Source organism: Leptodactylus fuscus, chromosome 11 (genome assembly GCF_031893055.1).
Source record: "Leptodactylus fuscus isolate aLepFus1 chromosome 11, aLepFus1.hap2, whole genome shotgun sequence".
NCBI classification, from domain to species: Eukaryota; Metazoa; Chordata; class Amphibia; order Anura; family Leptodactylidae; genus Leptodactylus; species Leptodactylus fuscus.
Window position 1 is genome coordinate 59,618,091 of NC_134275.1, and position 21,622 is coordinate 59,639,712.

Here is a 21,622-nt window from a genome sequence, read left to right on the forward strand (position 1 = left end):
ACACACCCGCCCTCCTCTCCTCACACACCCGCCGTCTATATACACCTGCCCTCCTCTCCTCACACACCCGCCGTCTATATACACCTGCCCTCCTCTCCTCACACACCCGCCGTCTATATACACCTGCCCTCCTCTCCTCACACACCCGCCGTCTATATACGCCTCCTCTTCACACCTCTGTCCTACTGAAAGTATATGATAGATTGAACACGTGTCACGAGTCACGTGTTCCGCCCTTCTCACTCATTGGCTAAGTATACAGAGGCGGGGCTTAAAGCGGAATAGAGGCTGAGTAGGGTGACAGAGGGCGGGTCACCGGTATGTGACGTCACTAAAGATGGTGGTGGGCGCCTTTCCCATCGCGAAGCTCCTGTATCTGGGGATCCGACAGATTAGTAAACCGCTCGCCAACCGGATCAAGGCGGGAGCCCGGCGCAGCGAGTTCTTCCGCACCTATGTCTGCCTGCCGCCCGCTCAAGGTGACTATAGACTGGGCACAGCTGGGCCGCCGTAATTGTCGGGACATGGAGGGACGGGGACCAATGGGAGCTCAGCAATGACCATCGCCAGCCAATCACACTGTAGCTGCTTAAAGCGGCGACTGTGTGTTATGAGAGGTCACCCTGATCACATGGTGGGAAGCGGAGCCTCAAATTAGAGACCCTGTAACCATGACAGCTACACTGTACCCCCATGTCAGAGCCCCCTGTAACCAAAACTACACTGTACCCCTATATCGGAGCATGAAAACCGGCGTCCATCCTCTTTGAATTTTACATATTGGGACATAATAGAAATCTCTTCTGCTCAGAAGTAGAGATGAGCGAGTACTGTTGGGATCAGCCGATCCGAACAGCACACTCCATAGAAATGAATGGATGCACCTGCTACTTCCGCTTTGACGGCGGCCGGCTGCTTAACCCCCCGCATCCCGGCTACGTCCATTCATTTCTATGCGAGCGTGCTGTTCGGATTGGCTGATCCCAATAGTACTCGCTTATCTCTACTCAGAAGGTTTTAAAAGTTGGTAAATCTCAGGTGAAGAACATCACAGAAGACACTCCACTGGGTCATAATTCACTAAAACCTAGACCAAAATGGAAAACCCAAGTGCGATAACCTGAGACCCCCCCCCCCATGAATCAGGAGCTGATAGGACCAGCTTCACCCCTATACCCTGACCTCCTCAGGTCATTGAGGTCTGATCACATTGGTTTCTGTTCAGATCTCTTGAGGTCCCACCACAGCATTTCTATTGGGCCGTTACAACCAATTAAGACTTTTTACAGCCATTCTGTTGTAGATTTGCTTCTCTGCTCGGGATCTTCTTCCTGACACGGCCCAGTTTAGGCCAAGCTTTAGTCTCGCATTTGAAATCAGAATACTTTGGTCATTGACTACAAAGTGCTCAGGTCCAGGGGCTGCAAAACAAGGTCAAGCAGTTAGTATGAGGGGGTTTGTGTTGATTTGCTGGGTTTGGTTTTATGGATCGTTATTACGATCTTATGAAGCTGGACCTGGGAGTTCTGGGCTGTGAAAACAGGAGACGAGGAAGGAGGCAGAGCGACCCATCGAACGGGGCTAACTCCTATACTGCGAACCAAACCGGAATTTCCAGGACCAGTTTCGGACACAAGCTAAATTGCACTTCCCAGGCAGCCATTTTAAGCTATGTTGCCATGTTCTCTTTTTTTCTTAGTCTGCAAAAATTGCACACAAGCCAGACTTGGCCAGTTTTTTTGTTGTTGTTATTGTACCGTTATGAAGTTGAACATTTAACATGCTGAGGCCTTGAGAGTCAGAGATGGAACTCTTACGGGGGTTTTCTTTTCACAATTTCTCTGGGCATTGCACAGTCTGACCTTGGGATGAATTTGCCAGGACTACTCCTGAGAAGGTCATCAGCTTGCTGATGTGTCTCCTCCTAGGCACTGTGTTAAAGAGAACCTTTCATCTCCTGGGGCACGTGTGGCGTAATACACCGCTAAAAGCCGACAGTGTGCTGAATTCAGTGCACTATCGGTTTTCACGTTCTGTGCCCCTGGTGAAGAGCTATCGGTGCCGGTACCGTAACTCTTCACTGACAGTCAGTCAAAAACGCCCTTGCTCACAGCAGCGTCTATAGTGCTGTACTATGAGAGGAGGCGTTACTTACCGCCTGCTGATGACGCTGAGCGGTGAGGAACGCTCCCCCCTCTTCCGCAGTACTCGTCTATGGACAAGCACTATCAGGAGGGGGGCGTTCCTCACCACTCTCACAGTACACCGCTATAGAAACTGCTGTGAGGAATGGCGTTCCAGACTAACTGTCAGAAACGCCCTTCTGACAGTGAAGAGGTATGGTACCAGCACAGATGGCACAGAACAGGAAAGCCGATAGTACGCTGAATTCAGTGCACTGTCGGCTTTCTAGCGGTATATAAAACAGCATGTGCCCCAGGAGGTGAAAGGTCCTCTTTAAAACTTGCATAAATGCTCATACCAGCAAACTGCCAAAACTTTATATAGAGGTGATCACACTTGTTGATCATCATTTGATCCTTACTATGGAAGCAGTAAGGGTGCACATAGTTTTTTTTTTTTTTTTTTTTGGGGGGGGGGGGGCCCTAGTTGGCCTAGTTTTTGTTAAATAATGATGTAGTGGAATCTAATGTTCTTTGTCTGAGGTTGGCATTATTAAATTTTAAGCCTTTTTTTTTTTTTAATTTCCTGTTACGTAAAACCAGAGGATTCAAAGAGAGAGGCCGTTGGTGTTCTCAGGATTATATATAACATACACAAAATTTCCATACATCGAGCTGATTCGAGACGAGGGCTTTAGGTGTAGCCAGGTGTCACCTGCTCTGAGTCCTGTAGGAGGTGATCAATCACATAGTTGGGGAAGGGGTTACTTATTTTGGGAACAGCTACTGTCCATGATGCCTTCTGTCTGCCTCCAGCTTTATAAGCAGCGTGAGCTTTTATTGTAACTTTGCCCTGTATAACTTGCGCCTTGATGACAATGTGATCGCTGATCCTTTGTGTAATCATAATGAGCTGACTTCCCCTGACACTGAGGTGTCTGCTAACCCTACCCTCTTGTAATAATGTGTGGATTTATGACTCCACCTCTTGGTGATATGGTGACTCTTGACCTGACTCCACCTTGTTCTAATAGTGAATTTACTGGTGACCCTGTCCTAAAGGTTCCAACTCCTGTCCAATGATGGAAATTGACTGCTGACCCTGCCCTTTAATAATCATGAGATCATTGCTAATGCCACCCCTGAGGATCATGGGTTTCACAGCCGTGTTGTCTCTTTACAGTGTACCATTGGGTGGAAATGCGAGCAAAAATGAGGATCATGGGCTTCCGCGGAGCTGCCATTAAACCACTGAATGAAGAGGCTGCAGCTGAGCTGGGAGCAGAGCTTCTGGGGGAAGCCACCATCTTTTTAATTGGGGGTGCTTGCATGGTAGCAGAATATTCACGGCAGGCTACCAACTCCCGACGGAAAGAGGAGGAGATGGAAGCCAGATTGAGCTCAATGGAGACAGAGATTGCACGATTGGGTCTTCTAACAGAAGAGCTGGATGCACGTGCCCGGGCCGCAGAGAGGCAGCAAGTGGCAAAGTGAGGCCTCTCGCCTACAGTGAAGCTGATAGAAGTCCGGTGCCTGCCCACTGTCTCCAGCCATTTTCGAGGAGACCGGATTGAACTGTGGGACACTAAATGTGTCAGTGTTAAAGGGAGAAGTACTGAGGCAGGGCAGTGCTGCCCTCCGACTGCTGAAATGTGTATATACGACCAATAAAGGGACATTGCTGAGATGTATCTGCGTCCTGGCGTCCATACAGCGCTCACAATAGGCAAAGGATTTTATTTCTAGAAAACTGCTTACAAAAAAAAACAAAAAAAAAAAACAGTCCTATATATATATAGATATCAGCGAAAAACAGCCCAAAGCGCCTTGCAGCGCCGTCCTCCAGTGTCTGACACTACCATCCTAAATCTATCATCCATCACCCGACACCCAGTACAGAGACGCTAATTCTGCTAGAAAATTTGTACAAAAATTGAAATGATGATTTAAAAACAATTTAAAAAAAAGAAAACCCGTTAATTATCCCATAAAAATCCTATTGGTTGAAGCTCTGAGCCTCTGCAAACCCGTTTAGAGACACTCGGCAGAGTGCGGGGACAGGAGGAATGTTAAAGGATGAAGGAAATGTTACGAGGGGAAGTAATGAGGCAGGGAGAGAACACGGCAAGAGGATGCAATGGAGAAGGGGCAGCATGACAGGAGCACAAGCAGAGGGCACAGCGGGAGGGAATGGAAAGGGAGAAGGCACAGAGGAGCTGGGCGCAGCAAGGTGAAAGGGTGCAGAGGAGGCGCAGCATTGGGAGAGGGCACAATGGAGGAGGGGGAGCAGCACGAGGAGAAAGTACATGGGAGCAGATCAGAGAGAGGGCGCAGGTTAGCACAGTGAGGAGCATCCAGGAGCCCGCGGGCCCAGCAGCAGTACAGGGCGGTGTGGGATACAGTTCGCCCGTTAGCCTTTATTGATGGGTCCATTGCCCTCAGCATGGAAATGATTGCAGAGTCTGCAGCACAGTGGGTGGAGCCTGAGACTTCACAGTAGGCAGTGACTGGAATCACGAGGTGCTGCTCCGGCGCAGTTCCTGCATGAAGGCTGAAAACGAAAGAAAAACAGAACATGAGGCTGTATCGGAAAGGTAACCTCCACCAGGAACATGGCTCCACCACCAGGCTGTGAAGTCCTTATGGCAAAGCATCAACTCTATTTCCACACCCTGACTCTAACTCCTTCATAAAATGTTTGGCAGCCATGATCAAACAGACACAGTAAAGCTCCTCTTAATTCATGGAAAAAAAAAAAAATAATTGAATTCCTATAAAAGTAAATATGGAACAAACCAAGTAATTGATAAAGTTGAAAATAATATTAATTTGATTATTTCTGACACTACCCAAAAGTGATTTTTGACTCCACAGCCCTGCTCCACCTCCACCTATAGAAAAGGTGTATAAAAGACAAGGCAGAAGCGCAGAGGGAGGAGTTCGGGGGATCATATGACCAGAGGCATCTCTCACCTTCTATGATTTCCTCCTTGACTTTCTGCAGTTCCTTCCTCATCTCCTCCAATAATTCCTGTGATTAGGAACAGAAAGAGGCAGCTATGAATACTATTATACTCACATCCATCACTTGGGTTATAATCGCCCTCCCCCATAGCTGAGTCACAAAGGATATGATCATTCCCCCCCCCCCCCTTCCTTCTATAGCTGAGTCACATTGGTGTAAGGAAGGGGGTGGTGAGGGGGAAATAACCCGTATATGAATCAAATGGGTTATAATCAGTCCCCTTCTCCCATAGCAGAGTTTATAATGACTTAGAACACTGTCAGGACTCCTAGAACTATATCTATAATACATAGTGTATGACACGGTCAGGGCTCCTAGGACTATATGTATCTATAATACGTAGTGTATGACACGGTCAGGGCTCCTAGGACTATATGTATCTATAATACGTAGTGTATGACACGGTCAGGGCTCCTAGGACTATATGTATCTATAATACGTAGTGTATGACACGGTCAGGGCTCCTAGGACTATATGTATCTATAATACGTAGTGTATGACACGGTCAGGGCTCCTAGGACTATATGTATCTATAATACGTAGTGTATGACACGGTCAGGGCTCCTAGGACTATATGTATCTATAATACGTAGTGTATGACACGGTCAGGGCTCCTAGGACTATATATCTAGAATACATAGTGTATGACACTGTCAGGGCTCCTAGGACTATATATATCTAGAATACATAGTGTATGACACGGTCAGGGCTCCTAGGACTATATATCTAGAATACATAGTGTATGACACGGTCAGGGCTCCTAGGACTATATATCTAGAATACATAGTGTATGACACGGTCAGGGCTCCTAGGACTATATATCTAGAATACATAGTGTATGACACGGTCAGGGCTCCTAGGACTATATATCTATAAAGCATAGCGTATGACACTGTCAGGGCTCCTAGGACTAAGTTTTTTCCCTATATTAATATTTTAAAAAAGTCAATTTCCTAAAAATCCTGCAGTTCTGACACTGCCCACTATTCAATAACATATGCTGATACTTTCTGCTTTCTGTAGAAATATCTTTGCAGCAGTCACCTCACTTACAGCGCCTGGATGTTCCCAGCAAGCATGTATATTTAGAGAAGACACCGAATTCACCAGTCACATCAGCGTATCTACACCCCCCTCTTGTGCAATGATCTCTGCCACATAGCATGTACAGAAAATTCTCCTATACAAGTGAATTGGGTCTGCTGCTTTTACAGGAAACAGGAAGTCCCAGAATGTTTTTGGCTTAGTGGCAAAACACAGAATTGCAAGGTTTAGCCAATACATTAGAAAAATTAAAAATAACTTCACCAAAAATTCTTAAAAAAATATGTTTAACATAAAAACATTGGTTCAAAAAAAATATTTCCTTATGACACATTCTCTTTAACCCCTTCCCGTTGGTGACATTTTAAAATTTTGATTCCCTGTCTTCTAAAACCTAAACTTTTTTTTTATTTTTTTCGTTCGCAGAGCCATATTAGGACTTAATGTTTGCGTGACAAATTGTTCTGCATATTGGTACCATTTAGAATTCTGTACAATGCACTGGGAAGTCCATTTGTGCAACTTCTTCGTTTTTACAGCATTCATTCTCATGATTGGATACACCTGGCTATGAAGTTCAAAGCTCACTGAGGTTACAAAACCAATTTTGTGCTTCAGTAAGTCAGTAGAAAGTAGTTAGGAGTATTCAAATCAATAAAATGATAAGGGTACCAAAATTTTTGCATCGGTCAAATTTTGGTTTATTGCATATTGCACATTTTCTGTTAGTACAATAAATCTCATTTCAATCCTGAAATATTACTGTGTCCATCAGTTATTAGATATATCAGACTGAAATGGCTGCTGCAAACACCAAAATATTTAAAACTATAAATGATTAAGATTAATAGGGGGGCACAAACTTTTTCATAGGACTGTATGTGCCAAACAAGCCTGGGAGCCTTCAATAGGCTCCCTGCTGTCATGGTAAAGGGATGCCGGCGATCCCAGACAACATGGCGGCGGCAGCCAGCTTTGATCTTTGACCAAGGCATCGGGGACCTTGGTCACTGGCCGTAGGCATTAGTGCCCTGTCTCTGCTGTGTAATTAGTGTGTGTGAGTCAGTCCACGGTCATGTGGTGGACACATGGGTGCACAGCTTGTGATAGTCACAGCACAGTAATCAGACAACTGCCTGGTAACAAGCTGTGCACCTGTGTGCTCATCACATGACCACTGATCATATATCACATGACCATTGACCATATATCACATGACCATGGACTGGTATTAATAAGGTAACTAGAATGAATAACATCAAGCAGAGATCTAAAAAACTGAGGAATTAACACAAAAATCCTCCTCTCCTAGAATTCTGTAGCACTATTGCAATGTTGTTGGTTTTCTCCACTATCTATGTATTACAATTGTTTTAGCTGCAGGAGCCATCTTTCCTATAACAGCTCTGCTCCTCTCTCTGCACTATCCTGTATGCTGATACGACACGTGACCCATGATCTCTGCTCTTCTACCTCGGGCAATGTGACAGCAAAAGAAATATTGCAAAAGTTTCGGTCACAACATGTGTGTTGAATCTGGCTAACTAGGTGAATTACAAACTGATAATTTCCAATTACAATCACCCCCATATCAGAGTTACATGGCTTATAATCACTCCTCATAGCGGAGTCACATGGGTTATAATCCCAACCACCCCCACTGTATGATATTATAATCACCACTGCACAATAAATTTCCACTTCCCCTTCCTCAGTGCACTTGACCTAGGAGACCCGCTACACTATGATGGCTCTGTCATCACATCACCTGCTTAATCCTCTCCATTGAGTCTGGTTCGTCGGAGCTGGGGGCCACATCAGGGCTGCTGACTGTTGACTTCATCCTACAAAAGACACACAGACGCCTTTATCTAGCAGGAACACTAACCGTGTGACCAAGAACAACCAATCACAGTGCAGCTTGCAGACCACTACAGAGAACAAAAGGAAAGCTGCGCTGTGATTTGCTAATATGGGAAACAAGGACTGTTACTACAGGACAGGATCATAAATTTATATCAAAGCTGATTGACTGCTCATGTGACCCAGAGAAACCATTCACAGCACAGCTTTCATATTTCCAGAGAAGATTACGAAATGGAAGCTGAGCTCTGATTGGTTACTGCGGGTCACAAGGGTAATCAAGGCAATTACACTATTACGCGCAAAACTGACCTTGGCAATGTAGTGCTCCCCCTGTCCCATGGGCGACGGGCAGGCTCTGTGAGAGAAAACCATATGAAAGATGAGCAAATAGTCACCAGAATCACAAGTACATGACCAGACGAGCAAGTGGTAAGAAGTGTTATACAAGTGGTCACAGCTCCGCCCCCTGTGCAGGTCGAAGGAGAAGTAAAATGTTAATCTGTAAATACATATCTGGATGCAATAATCCAGAATTTCAGCAGGGGGCACTGCAGGTTTTGTAAACAATTCAACTTCCAAGCACTCCAGGAAAACCAGACCGTGTGCCACAGAACATGTCCCTCAGTCATGCTCCAACTTCTCACGGCACAATTATGAGGCTGCCCTGCAGCGCTCCTTCAGTCATGCTGTAAGGTCTGATATCAGGTTGTCAATGGGGCAGATATTAATAAAACTCACCAGCCTGGCTCCGCCCACTGCTGATGTCATTATCGTCCTGTGTGGTGGTAGGGGCGGGGCGCTCACCTTGTTGCGTCATCTTCTTCCTATGTAGAAAAGGTGGGAGATGCGTTGACCCTGCACTCTGCATAGTCTAATAATGAGGAGGATGATGGCAGTGAAGAGAGGCTGAAGGTGTCAGTACTTACCTGCGTGCCAGCATCTGATTCATCTCCTGCATGAGTCCTCCACCTCCGCCCCCTGTTGATGCTCCTCCACTGGTGCGGCTGAGATCGGGCTTGGGTGGCCCCCCACTACTGGGAGAGGACTCATCCTGTAGGGCAATAGGGAAACAAGTGTCAATATTCTGCCCCACATCCCCTCATTTTACCCACGGCCACCTCACCTCTCACTACACCTACTCCATCTCACCCATATCCAACCCACCTCCTCACCTGGCTACACCCCCACACCTCTACCCCCCCCCTTCACCACTTTTACTTCATCAGCACCCACACAACCCGCTAACTTCCAATGCACTTCTTACCCTTGACACTTTTTTCAGCTTAGCTGTAGCGAGGGCAGCTGCCAGGCCACCATTATTTGCCAAACTTCCTCCTCCTCCTCCTCCTGTTGGCAGTGGAGGAGCAGGAGGAGGGCCACCCCCTGGAGGTGCCGGTGGAGCCCCAGGAGGAGCTGGAGCCCCCATAGGAGGAGGCGGTGGTCCTGGTGGTGGAGGAGGCCCTGGTGCTCCTGGAGGTGCAGCTGCTGCTGGGGTGACTGGAGCAACTAGAAGAGAAGCAATTATAATTATTATTATTTTTTATTTATATAGCACCATTAATTCCATGGTGCTTTACATTTGAGGGTCTACATACAGTGTTGGCCAGAAATATTGGCACCCCTGCAATTCTGTCAGATAATACTCATTTTCTTCCAGAAAATGATCGCAATCACAAATTCTTTGGTTTAATCTTCATTTAATTTGCCTTCAATGGAAAACCACAAAAAGAATTGTCAAAAAGCCAAATTGGATATAATTCCACAGCAAACATAAAAAAGGACGTGGACAAAAGAATTGGCACCGTTTGAAAAATTATGTGATGCTTCTCTAATTTGTGTAATTAACAGCACCTGTTACTTACCTGAGGCACCTAACAGGTGGTGGCAATAACTAAATCACACTTGCAGCCAGTTGAAATGGATTAAAGTTGACTCAACCTCTGTGCTGTGTCCTTGTGTGTACCACATTGAGCATGGAGAAAAGAAAAAAGACCAAAGAGCTGTCTGAGGACTTCAGAAGCAAAATTGTGAGGAAGCATGAGCAATCTCAAGGCTACAAGTCCATCTTCAAAGACCTGAATGTTCCTGTGTCCACCGTGCGCAGTGTCATCAAGAAGTGTAAAGCCCATGGCACTGTGGCTAACCTCCCTAGATGTGGACGGAAAAGAAATTGACAAGAGATTTCAACGCAAGATTGTGCGGATGGTGGATAAAGAACCTCGACTAACATCCAAACAAGTTCAAGCTGCCCTGCAGTCTGAGGGTACGACAGTGTCACCCCGTTCTATCCGTCAGTGTCTGAATGAAAAGGGACTGTATGGTAGGAGACCCAGGAAGACCCCACTTCTTACCCAGAGACATAAAAGAGTCAGGCTGGAGTTTGCCAAAACTTACCTGAGAAAGCCAAAAACGTTTTGGAAGAATGTTCTCTGGTCAGATGAGACAAAAGTAGGAAAAGGCATCAACATAGAGTTTACAGGGAAAAAAAGAGGCCTTCAAAGAAAAGAACACGGTCCCTACAGTCAGACATGGCGGAGGTTCCCTGATGTTTTGGGGTTGCTTTGCTGCCTCTGGCACTGGACTGCTTGACCGTGTGCATGGCATTATGAAGTCTGAAGACTACCAACACATTGTGCAGCATAATGTAGGGCCCAGTGTGAGAAAGCTGGGTCTCCCTCAGAGGTCATGGGTCTTCCAGCAGGACAATGACCCAAAACACACTTCAGGTCAGCACTAGAAAATGGTTTGAGAGAAAGCCCTGGAAACTTGTAAAGTGGCAGCAATGAGTCCAGACCTGAATCCCATAGAACACCTGTGGGGGAGGAGAGATCTCTTGATGGCAGTTTGGAGAAGGCCCCCTTCACATCTCAGGGGGACCGCGAGCAGTTTGCCAAAGAAGAATGGTCTAAGATTCCAGCAGAGCCTTGTAAGAAACTCATTGCTGGTTACCGGAAGCGGTTGTGTGCAGTTATTGTGTCTAAAGATCGTGCTACCAAGTATTAGGCTGAGGGGGCCAATACTTCTGTCCGGCCCATTTTTGGAGTTTTGTGTAAAATGATCAATGAATTGACTTTTTTTCATTCTCTTTTGTGTTTTTTTCATTGCAAGCAAAATAAATGAAGATATTACCAAAGAGTTTGTGCTTGCAATCATTTTCTGGAAGAAACTGAGTATTATCTGACAGAATTGCAGGGGGGCCAATACTTTTGGCCAACACTGTACAGTACAGAAAATATACAAAACAAATATAATACTAACAATGACCGATTGGCACAGTGGGGTAGAGGGCCCTGCCTGCGAGGGCTTACAATCAATGAGGGAAGAGGGATAGAGACAGTAGGTGAGGAGAGAGACTGTTCAGGTGGTGATGTGGTGACAGTAGTGTTAGTGGAGGTTGTAGGCCTTCCTGAATAGGTGAGTCTTCAGTCTCTTCTTGAAGCCTGTGATTGTGGGGATCAGTCTTATGTGTCTTGGTAATGAGTTCCAGAGTATGAGGGATGCACGGGAGAAATCTTGGAGACGGTTGTGTGAAGAGCAAATAATAGAGCGGAGTAGGAGGTCTTTGGAGGATCGAAGGTTGTGTGTGGGCAGGTAGCGAGAGGTTAGGTTAGAGATATATGGATGGGACAGGTTGTGGATGGCTTTGTATGTCAACGTTAGTAACTTGAACTCTATTCACTGGGCAATGGGTAGCCAGTGAAGGGATTGACAGAGGGGAGCGGCCGATGAAGAACGGGAAGAGAGGTGTATTAAGCAAGCAGGTCGAGAGAATTCACAGGGAGACCATGGAGAAGAGTGGTACAGTTATCTAACTAGGAGATAATGAGGGCATAGACTAGCATCTTTGTAGTTTCAGGGGTGAGGAAGGAGCAGATTCAATAGATGTTCTTGAGCTGGAGGTGGCAGGAGGTGTTGAGGGTTTGGATGTGTGATTTAAAGGATAGGTCAGAGTCCAAGGTTATCCCAAGGCAACGGACCCATGGGACAGGGGTAAACATGGTTCCATTAACTTTGATATATGGGTCAGATAGAGGGGCTGTACAAGGTTGGGTAACCCTAAACCCAACAGAAAAGTTGCGGTTGCACCTGAATTTTAAAGGAAACTACCCAATATCTGAATGAGGATGGAATATAACCCTCATCATCAGCTTGGACCAGATTATACAGGTTGCGGGGGGGGGGGGGGAAGGGGTTCACTTACTTACTCTCAGTGTGATGTAACATTAAGGTCTGTGCACCAGACCACTCACCTGGACTCTGGACTCTGTGCTCCGGCTCTGGCTGCAGTCTGTGGACAGAGGACATTAGTGGTAAGAAGAGACTTGGCCAAGATCCCACAACGTGAAGGCACCAGACACTGGCTGCACCTCACATGAGGTATAGGATGGGATTGGATATGGCTGCCGAGGTGATGGGGGACTAGACATGGCACCTGGAGTCACTACTACCAGCACTCACCTCCTCGGCGGCTCCTGCTCTTCCACTTTGGGTCCATTTTGATTGGGCCAAGGGGCACCTGTGACAGAGACACACATTCAGGTCACCAGACTGCATGGAGGAATAAGTTGTGGGTGCACACCCTGACCAAGCAGAAACTTACCAGTTTCAAGACAATCCAGAGCTTGTAATATCCCAGTTGCGAACTGTGCCGCCTCCTCCTTACTGCTGAAGTTCAGTCCCCACACCTGACGTGCGTCCCGCCATTGGTGGAAATTGGGCGTGGCCTGGTTGTACTTCAGTCCTCGGACCAGGGGACAATTAATGACAACCTGCAGAAAATGTGACAACAGAAAAGGTGAAGAGAGAGATAGCACCAGCAGGAGCCTGCAGGGGACCCCATGAGCGGTGATGATGAGATGACAGTCATGGAGGGACAAGCTGGGATAAGCGGTGATGGAGAGATGACACAGTCCTGGAGGGACATGCCAGGATAAGCGGTGCTAAGAAGTCACTGTCCTGGGAGAACAAGCTAGGATAAACGGTGATGACGAGACAACACTGTCCATTCTGCCACTAGATAGTATATAGTGACTGATCACATCAATGTCATAAACAAACTACCCCCAAGACTAAGGTTTATACCAGTCAAAAAGGTGGACTGCAACATGTGACTAGTGGGAGACGACACATATCTCAGATTGATAGAGAAACAACAACCTATATAACTGCTTAGAAATACATGGTTGGGGTAATAAACTGAATATACCGCACAAGCCATGGAAGTCCTGGTGACATCTCAGCTGCACAATTTATTCACACGAGGAGGAGGAGGAGGAAGCCGCAGTGTTAAGGTGCGTTACAACATGTCCTTCCTGTGTCCACAATGCAACTGCCTAAGCAAATAACATGATATAGATCTAGCTCCGTCTCCATAGATCTGTTCATACAGAGCTTTCTGGTTGATGAGTAAAATGGCAGAAGTATAGTTAAGACTGACACACAAGCAGACCAGTAACAATGCAGATGGCAGCACCTATGGGCTGTTTAATAGAGGCAAGAAATGGCAGAGGACATAGACATCTGCAGGAGAATCTTTATTCCTACACCCCCCTCCCCCAAGGCGGTGCATACATTCCTGGAATATCTCATCCTCCGGGGTCTCCATCAGAACCACAGCGTTTCCTGGGTGGGGGAAGGGGTTACTGGGGTCAAGGATAAACCAGTCACACTGACTCCCAGAACCCCTAGAGCACCAGAAAAGAGAAGAAACCCAAGATAGCTCCCAAAATAGCAGTGGCCCCCAGACTCATCTACCAGCAGCAAAGACCCCAGTGTACCCCAACCCAAGAGTGAAATATCTCTATACACACAGAAAACATATGCATGGTACACACATACATACACTGCACACATATACAGTAGTAGGAACATGCATGCACCAGATATACTCAGTACACACATACATGTATAATAGGCACATGTCCCATATATACTAAGTACACACATGCATACACTACACATGCACTGTACACACATATGTTCTACAAAGTCATGGTACACACATACATCTTACATATATGTAGTACACATGTCTAGTAAGAACATACATGCACCACATAAGTTGTACTCACGTGCATGCATGGTATACATGTGAATCACATATACGAATGCACTACACGTGCATTATATACGTATATATATATGCTCTACAAATTCATGGTGTATGCATACATACATGTACTATACTTAGTGTTACATACATATCTGCATCATACATACATAAATCTATAGACACATGTACATTCCTGATACACAAACATACATATACATGGTACATACACAGACTACATATACAAATTGAACACAAGTCATAGCTACATCACGCATATATCATACACCCCCACCTGTTGATCGGACATCTTCCTCCCCACCACACGGTAGGCCTGGGCCCCTAGGTTGTAGAAGAGCTGAACTCGGCTGAATCCAGCGGGGCCGGTGCCGGCATTGATCCATTTTTTACTGGCGTCCTCATAGACCATGACGGTGGCCCGGGCGGTGATCACCGCAGTCTCACTGCAGAGAAGAAGAAGAAGATGATGATGATAAACGGATAGACATCACCAACTACAACTCCCAATATCCTCTAACCACCTGGCAACCTCTAATCTACACCTTATATTAGGGCCATTACGGGACAATGACTTGTCGTGCGGGGTCCGCTACATACATTTTGTCACCTTACAAGCACTCTGATACCCCTAAATAAAATCCAGTGCACACAAAAGTCATTTAATGAGTTAATAGAGTCCAGACCTCAGTGGTTTGTTAGAGAACACTAGTGAACAAACAGCATCATGGAGACCAAGGAACTCACCAGACAGGTCAGAGATAAAGTTGTGGAGAAGTTTAAAGCAGGGTTAGGTTATAAAACATAGCCCAAGCTTTGAGCATCCTGAGGAGCCCTGTTCAATCCATCATCCAAAAGTATTCTACAACTGCAAACCTACCAAGACATGGCTGTCTACCTAAACTAACACATCAAGCAAGGAGAGCACTGGTCAGAGAGTCAGCCAAGAGGTCCATGGTCACTATGGAGGAGCTGCAGAAATCCACAATCTGTCCACAGGACAACTGTAAGTCGTGCACTCCACAAATCTGGCCTCTATAGAAGAGTGGCAAAAAGAAAGCCATTGTAGACAGAAAGACTTAAGAAGTGTCATTGGCACTTTGCCACAAGCCATATAGGGGCCGCAGCAAGCATGTGGAAGAAGGTGCTCTGGTCAGATGAGACCAAAGCGCCATGTATGGCGGAAGAGTAACCCTGCTCATCCCCCTGAACATATCCTCAGAACTGTGACACATAGGGGGCAGCATCATTCTGTGGGGAGAATCTTCTTCAGCAGGGACAGAGAAGCTGGTCAGAGTTGATGGGAACATAGATGGAGCTAAATACAGGGCAATCCTGGAAGAAAGCTTGTTGGAAGCTCAAAATTGCTCCTCACAGACGTCTCCATCCAATCTGGCTGGGCAGGAACTATTTTACAAAGAATTATGGGCAAAAGTCTCAGTCTCTAGATGTGCAAAGGTGGTAGTGACAGAGCCCAAGACTTACAGCTGGAATTGCAGCAAAAGGTGGCTCTACAGAGTATTGATATAGGGGGGGTGAAGACTTTTGGACGTCACACTTTTCAGATTAAAATGTTGATAACCAGGTATCATTCCCCTTCCACGTCACAATTATCTGCTGCTTTGTGTTGCTCGATCACTTATAATCTCAATAGAATACAGTGAAGTTTGAGGTTGTAAAGTGACAAAATGTGAAAAAGTTCCAGGGGTGTGAATACGTTTACAAGTGACTGTATACACACCTAGGCCGCCAATTATTCAGTTGCTAGACCCCTCCATGTAAACCCTGCGACTGTAACCTCAGCAACCATATGTAGAGGGCGGAGTCAGCACAAAGATAACATCATACATTAGGTTATGACATCACATTCCAATATTATAGAGTATTAGGTGGTAACTGGAGACCGATATATTCTATGGGGTCACTGAGAACATGGATTATAAAGTGACAGGAGACTGATCTATCCTGTGGGGTCACCGCGAGGAGCGTGGATTATAAACTGAGTCACATTTCAGCTATAGACACACACACACAACAAAAATAAAAATGTGGTTTTCCCTCAGCTATCTCCTCCCCTGCCCCCCCTGCTGCATGCTGTGGTTTTGTCCATATAAGGCTATAAGAAGCTGACGGGAGCTACCACAATAACTGAGGAGAGGGAGGAAGAGAGGAAGTCGCAGAAGTGAGCCAAGCGCTCATTCACCAGAAGTAAATATTACACGTCACTGATCCAAAAACTGTCATCCAGGTGTAACAGAGAGGAGTGTGACCTCACCGTCATCCAGTTCTGATAGAGGGAGGGTAACGTCACTGTCCCCCAGGTGTAATACATAGGGGTGTCTATTACAATTGGATCACAATGACATCACACCCTTCTCTATTAAGTCTGAATGACAGTGACATCACACCCTTCTCTATTGCACCTGGATGACAGTGACATCACTATCATTCATGTGGAATGGAAAGGGGTGTAATGTCACAGTCACCCAGGTGTAATAGAGGGGAGTGTGATATCACTGTGACCCAGGTGTAATACAGAGGGGTGTCTATTACACATGGATGGCAGTTACATCACACCCCTCCCTATCAGACATTGATGACAGTGACATCACAACCCTCCCTATTACACCTGGGTAATAATGACATCACCCCCCCCCCCATTACTCCTGGGTACATCACTGTCACTCAGGTGGAATAGAGAAGGGGTGTGACATCACTGTCACCCAGGTGTAATGGAGAGGGATGTGATGTCACGGTCATCAAGGTCTGATAGGGAGGGGTGTGAGGTCACTGTTATCCAGGTGTAACAGAGGGAATATTACATCACAGTCACCCAGTTCTGATAGAGGGCTGTAATGGCACTGTTATCCAAAAAAGAAGGAAATCAGGGAGCACTACAAGAGAATATCTGCTTTATTACCCAAAACAACTTTTCACCTCTACAGTGTTGGCCAAAAGTATTGGCACCCCTGCAATTCTGTCAGATAATACTCAGTTTCTTCCAGAAAATGATTGCAATCACAAATTCTTTGGTATTATTATCTTCATTTAATTTGTCTTCAATGGAAAACCACAAAAAGAATTGTCAAAAAGCCAAATTGGATATAATTCCACAGCAAGCATAAAAAAGGGGGTGGAAAAAAGTATTGGCACTGTTTGAAAAATCATGTGATGCTTCTCTAATTTGTGTAATTAACAGCACCTGTTACTTACCTGAGGCACCTAACAGGTGGTGGCAATAATTAAATCACACTTGCAGCCAATTGAAATGGATTAAAGTTGACTCAACCTCTGTCCTGTGTCCTTGTGTGTACCACATTGAGCACGGAGAAAAGACAGAAGACCAAAGAACTGTCTGAGGACTTGAGAAGCAAAATTGTGAGGAAGCATGAGCAATCTCAAGGCTACAAGTCCATCTCCAAAGACCTGAATGTTCCTGTGTCTACCGTGCACAGTGTCATCAAGAAGTGTAAAGCCCATGGCACTGTGGCCAACCTCCCTAGATGTGGACGGATAAAGAACCTCGACTAACATCCAAACAAGTTCAAGCTGCCCTGCAGTCCGAGGGTACAACAGTGTCACCCCGTACTGTCCGTCAGCGTCTGAATGAAAAGGGACTGTATGGTAGGAGACCCAGGAAGACCCCACTTCTTACCCAGAGACATAAAAAAGCCAGGCTGGAGTTTGCCAAAACTTACCTGAGAAAGCCAAAAACGTTTTGGAAGAATGTTCTCTGGTCAGATGAGACAAAAGTAGGAAAAGGCATCAACATGGAGTTTACAGGAAAAAAAAAGAGGCCTTCAAAGAAAAGAACACGGTCCCTACAGTCAAACATGGCGGAGGCTCCCTGATGTTTTGGGGTTGCTTTGCTGCCTCTGGAACTGGACTGCTTGACCGTGTGCATGGCATTATGAAGTCTGAAGACGACCAACACATTGTGCAGCATAATGTAGGGCCCAGTGTGAGAAAGCTGGGGCTCCCTCAGAGGTCATGGGTCTTCCAGCAGGACAATGACCCAAAACACACTTCAGGTCAGCACTAGAAAATGGTTTGAGAGAAAGCCCTGGAGACTTGTAAAGTGGCAGCAATGAGTCCAGACCTGAATCCCATAGAACACCTGTGGGGGAGAGATCTCTTGATGGCAGTTTGGAGAAGGCCCCCCTTCACATCTCAGGGGGGACCTGGAGCAGTTTGCCAAAGAAGAATGGTCTAAAATTCCAGCAGAGCCTTGTAAGAAACTCATTGCTGGTTCCCGGAAGCGGTTGTGCGCAGTTATTGTGTCTAAAGGTTGTGCTACCAAGTATTAGGCCGAGGGGGCCAATACTTCTGTGCAGCCCATTTTTGGAGTTTTGTGTAAAACGATCAATGATTTGACTTTTTTTTTTCATTCTCTTTTGTGTTTTTTTCATTGCAAGCAAAATAAATGAAGATATTACCAAAGAGTTTGTGCTTACAATCATTTTCTGGAAGAAACTGAGTATTATCTGACAGAATAGCAGGGGGGCCAATACTTTTGGCCAACACTGTATAATAAGTCTTTATTGAGTATCCAGGGGTGTGATGTCACTGTCATTCGGCTATTACACCAAGGTGTGTTATGTCACGGTCACTCAAGTGTAATAAAGAGGGATGTGATGTCACGGAGACCCAAGTGTAATAGAGAGGGTGTGATGTAGTGAAGTGTCATGGAGAGAGGAGTGATGTCACAGAAGTGAACCGAGCGCTCAGTCGTCAAAAGTAGATATCACAAGTCACTGATTTGAAAACTGTCATACAGGTGTAAGAGAGAGTGGTGTGACGTCACTGTCATCCTGGTGTACTGGTGAAGGGTGTGAGGTCACTGTCATCCATATGTAATAGAAAGGGGTGTGATGTCACTGTCACCGATGTGTAATGACGAGGGGTGTGATGTAACTCTCATCCACATGTAGCATCAGGCAGCACTCCAAGTGAATATCTGCTTTATTGCCCAAAGCAACGTTCCATGTCTGCAATAATACTTTATCAATTATCCAGGTGTCCTAGAGACGGGTGTGATATCAATGTTATTCAGCTATTATACAGAGAGTGTAACATCACTGTCAGCCAAGTATAATAGAGGATTGCAACATCACTGCCGCCCAGATGTAATAGAGAGGATGTGACATCACCTTCATCCAGGTGTAATAGAGAGGATGTGACATCACTGTCATCCAGGTGTCCTAGAGAGGGGTGTGATATCAATGTCATTCAGCTATTATACAGAGGTTGTGACATCACTGTCATCCAGATGTAATAGAGAAGGTGTGACATCATTGTTAATCAGATGGACTAGAGAGAGATGTGATGTCACAGTCATCAAGGTGTAATAGAGAGGCGTGATGTCACTGTTATCCAGGTGTCTTACAGAAGGGTGTGATGTCACTGTCAAACACATACATCAGAGGCGGGTACAGTATATGGTATATACACATCATACAGCATTTAGTATATGCACGCACGCGCACACACCATATAGGCAGGTATATACAGTATGCAAAATACACATTCTGTCAGTTATAGTATACAGTACATACAGTCAGGTATGGTATATAATATACACACACATCATACTGGCATGTATAGTATACAGTTATAGTGTACAATATATACACATATACAGTCAGGTACAGTATACAGCATACACACATACAGGCAAGTAACAGTATGTACACACAATAGACAGGTACAGTATATAGTATTTGCACATATACAGTGAGGTACAGTATACACACACATTAGAAAGGCAGACACAGTATACACACATCATACAGGCAGGAATAGTATACAATATATACACATATACAGTCAGGTACAGTATGCACACACACATACACAGGCATGTAGAGTATACGGTATATACAGTCAGGTACAGTATGCACACACACACAGGCATGTAGAGTATACGGTATATACAGTCAGGTACAGTATACACACACACACACACACACACACACACACACACACATTACACAGGCATGTAGAGTATACGATATATACAGTCAGGTACTGTATGCACACATTAGACAGGCAGATACAGTATACACACACCATACAGGCAGGAATAGTATACAATATATACACATATACAGTCAGGTACAGTATGCACACACACATTACACAGGCATGTAGAGTATATGGTATATACAGTCAGACACAGTATGCACACACACATTACACAGGCAGGTAGAGTATACGGTATATACAGTCAGGTACAGTATAGACACATTAGACAGGCAGGTAGAGTATACGGTATATACAGTCAGGTACAGTATAGACACATTAGACAGGCAGGTAGAGTATACGGTATATACAGTCAGGTACGGTATACACACATTAGACAGGCAGGTAGAGTATACGGTATATACAGTCAGGTAGGGTATACACACGTTAGACAGGCAGGTAGAGTATACGGTATATACAGTCAGGTACAGTATACACACGTTAGACAGTCAGGTAGAGTATACGGTATATACAGTCAGGTAGAGTATACGGTATATCCAGGTCTATCAGTTGAGACAGGATGTGATCAGGTCTCTCACCTCATGGTGCTGGTGCCTCCTGCTGGTAGGAATGTCTCCTCACCTGTGCTGCCCCCACCCTGACTCTCCTCTGCCCCCTCAGTTATTTGGGCATAGCAGGAAGTGTCCCCTACACCAGCTGTCTACTCCCCAGGCCCCGCCAGGAGATCCCCCGCCTGTCTCTCTATGTATACAGCCTGTCTGCTGTGAGAATCTGCAGCCTCTGTCTCACTATCTCTTCTCCTCTCCTGTCTCTGTCTCTCTCTGGGTCTCTCTGTCTCCTCTTTGTTCTCACTTCCTCTCTGTCACTCTCCCTGTCTGTGTCTTTGTCTCTCTTTCTGCCTCTGTCTCTTTTCTATTCTTCTCTTCTCCTCTATCTCTCTGTCTCTTTCTTTCCTCTCTGTTCTCAGCTCTCACTTCCTCTCTTTTAGGTTCTGCCTTCTCTTAAAGCGGCCATAGGCCACAGCCCCACCACTTAAAGCGGCAACGCCACCTGCACCTTCCCCCACAGCCAGATTCTCTTGCCCCAAGGGGGTATATAAAGAATGGAGGAGGGCAAATAACACCTGGCTGCACCAGAGACTGACACTCCCTCTATCCCAGTCTGATTTTGAAACTATACATTCCTGCCCAGGGGTGACTACAGAGCAGGAGGTAAGTAAATGTCAGGGTGCAATATCTAGAGTGGTGCAGGAAAGTATACGTAAGGGTGCGGTATGTAATGGGAAGGAGGTAAGTAGTCGTTAGGGTGTGGTATGTAGGGGGAAGGAGGTAAGTAGTCGTCAGGGTGTGGTATGTAGGGGGAAGGAGGTAAGTAGACATCAGGGGGTGGTATGTAGGGGGAAGGAGGTAAGTAGTCGTTAGGGTGTGGTATTTAGGAGGAAGGAGGCAAGTAGACGTCAGGGTGTGGTATGTAGGGGGAAGGAGGTAAGTAGACGTCAGGGGGTGGTATGTAGGG

The 21,622-nt window shown here is 45.8% G+C and overlaps 2 protein-coding genes across 2 annotated transcripts; one reads left to right on the plus strand and one right to left on the minus strand.

The window, feature by feature from the left end:
- The first annotated feature begins 315 nt into the window (after positions 1 to 315).
- OPA3 (outer mitochondrial membrane lipid metabolism regulator OPA3) lies at positions 316 to 4,095 on the plus strand. The gene is made up of 2 exons (XM_075259280.1): positions 316 to 479; positions 3,307 to 4,095. The coding sequence occupies exons 1-2, from the start codon at positions 338 to 340 to the stop codon at positions 3,615 to 3,617; spliced, it is 453 nt and encodes a 150-aa protein (XP_075115381.1). The 5' UTR covers positions 316 to 337; the 3' UTR covers positions 3,618 to 4,095.
- On the minus strand, positions 3,841 to 21,398 carry VASP (vasodilator stimulated phosphoprotein). Its single transcript, XM_075259272.1, has 12 exons — positions 20,686 to 21,398; positions 14,403 to 14,571; positions 12,659 to 12,827; positions 12,517 to 12,574; positions 12,309 to 12,346; positions 9,323 to 9,564; positions 8,985 to 9,109; positions 8,797 to 8,882; positions 8,368 to 8,413; positions 7,961 to 8,036; positions 5,097 to 5,154; positions 3,841 to 4,674 (listed from the first exon to the last, which is right to left on the minus strand). Exons 1-12 carry the CDS (start codon positions 20,688 to 20,690, stop codon positions 4,637 to 4,639), a joined length of 1,110 nt encoding a protein of 369 aa, XP_075115373.1. The 5' UTR covers positions 20,691 to 21,398; the 3' UTR covers positions 3,841 to 4,636.
- Between the last annotated feature and the right edge of the window lie 224 nt (positions 21,399 to 21,622).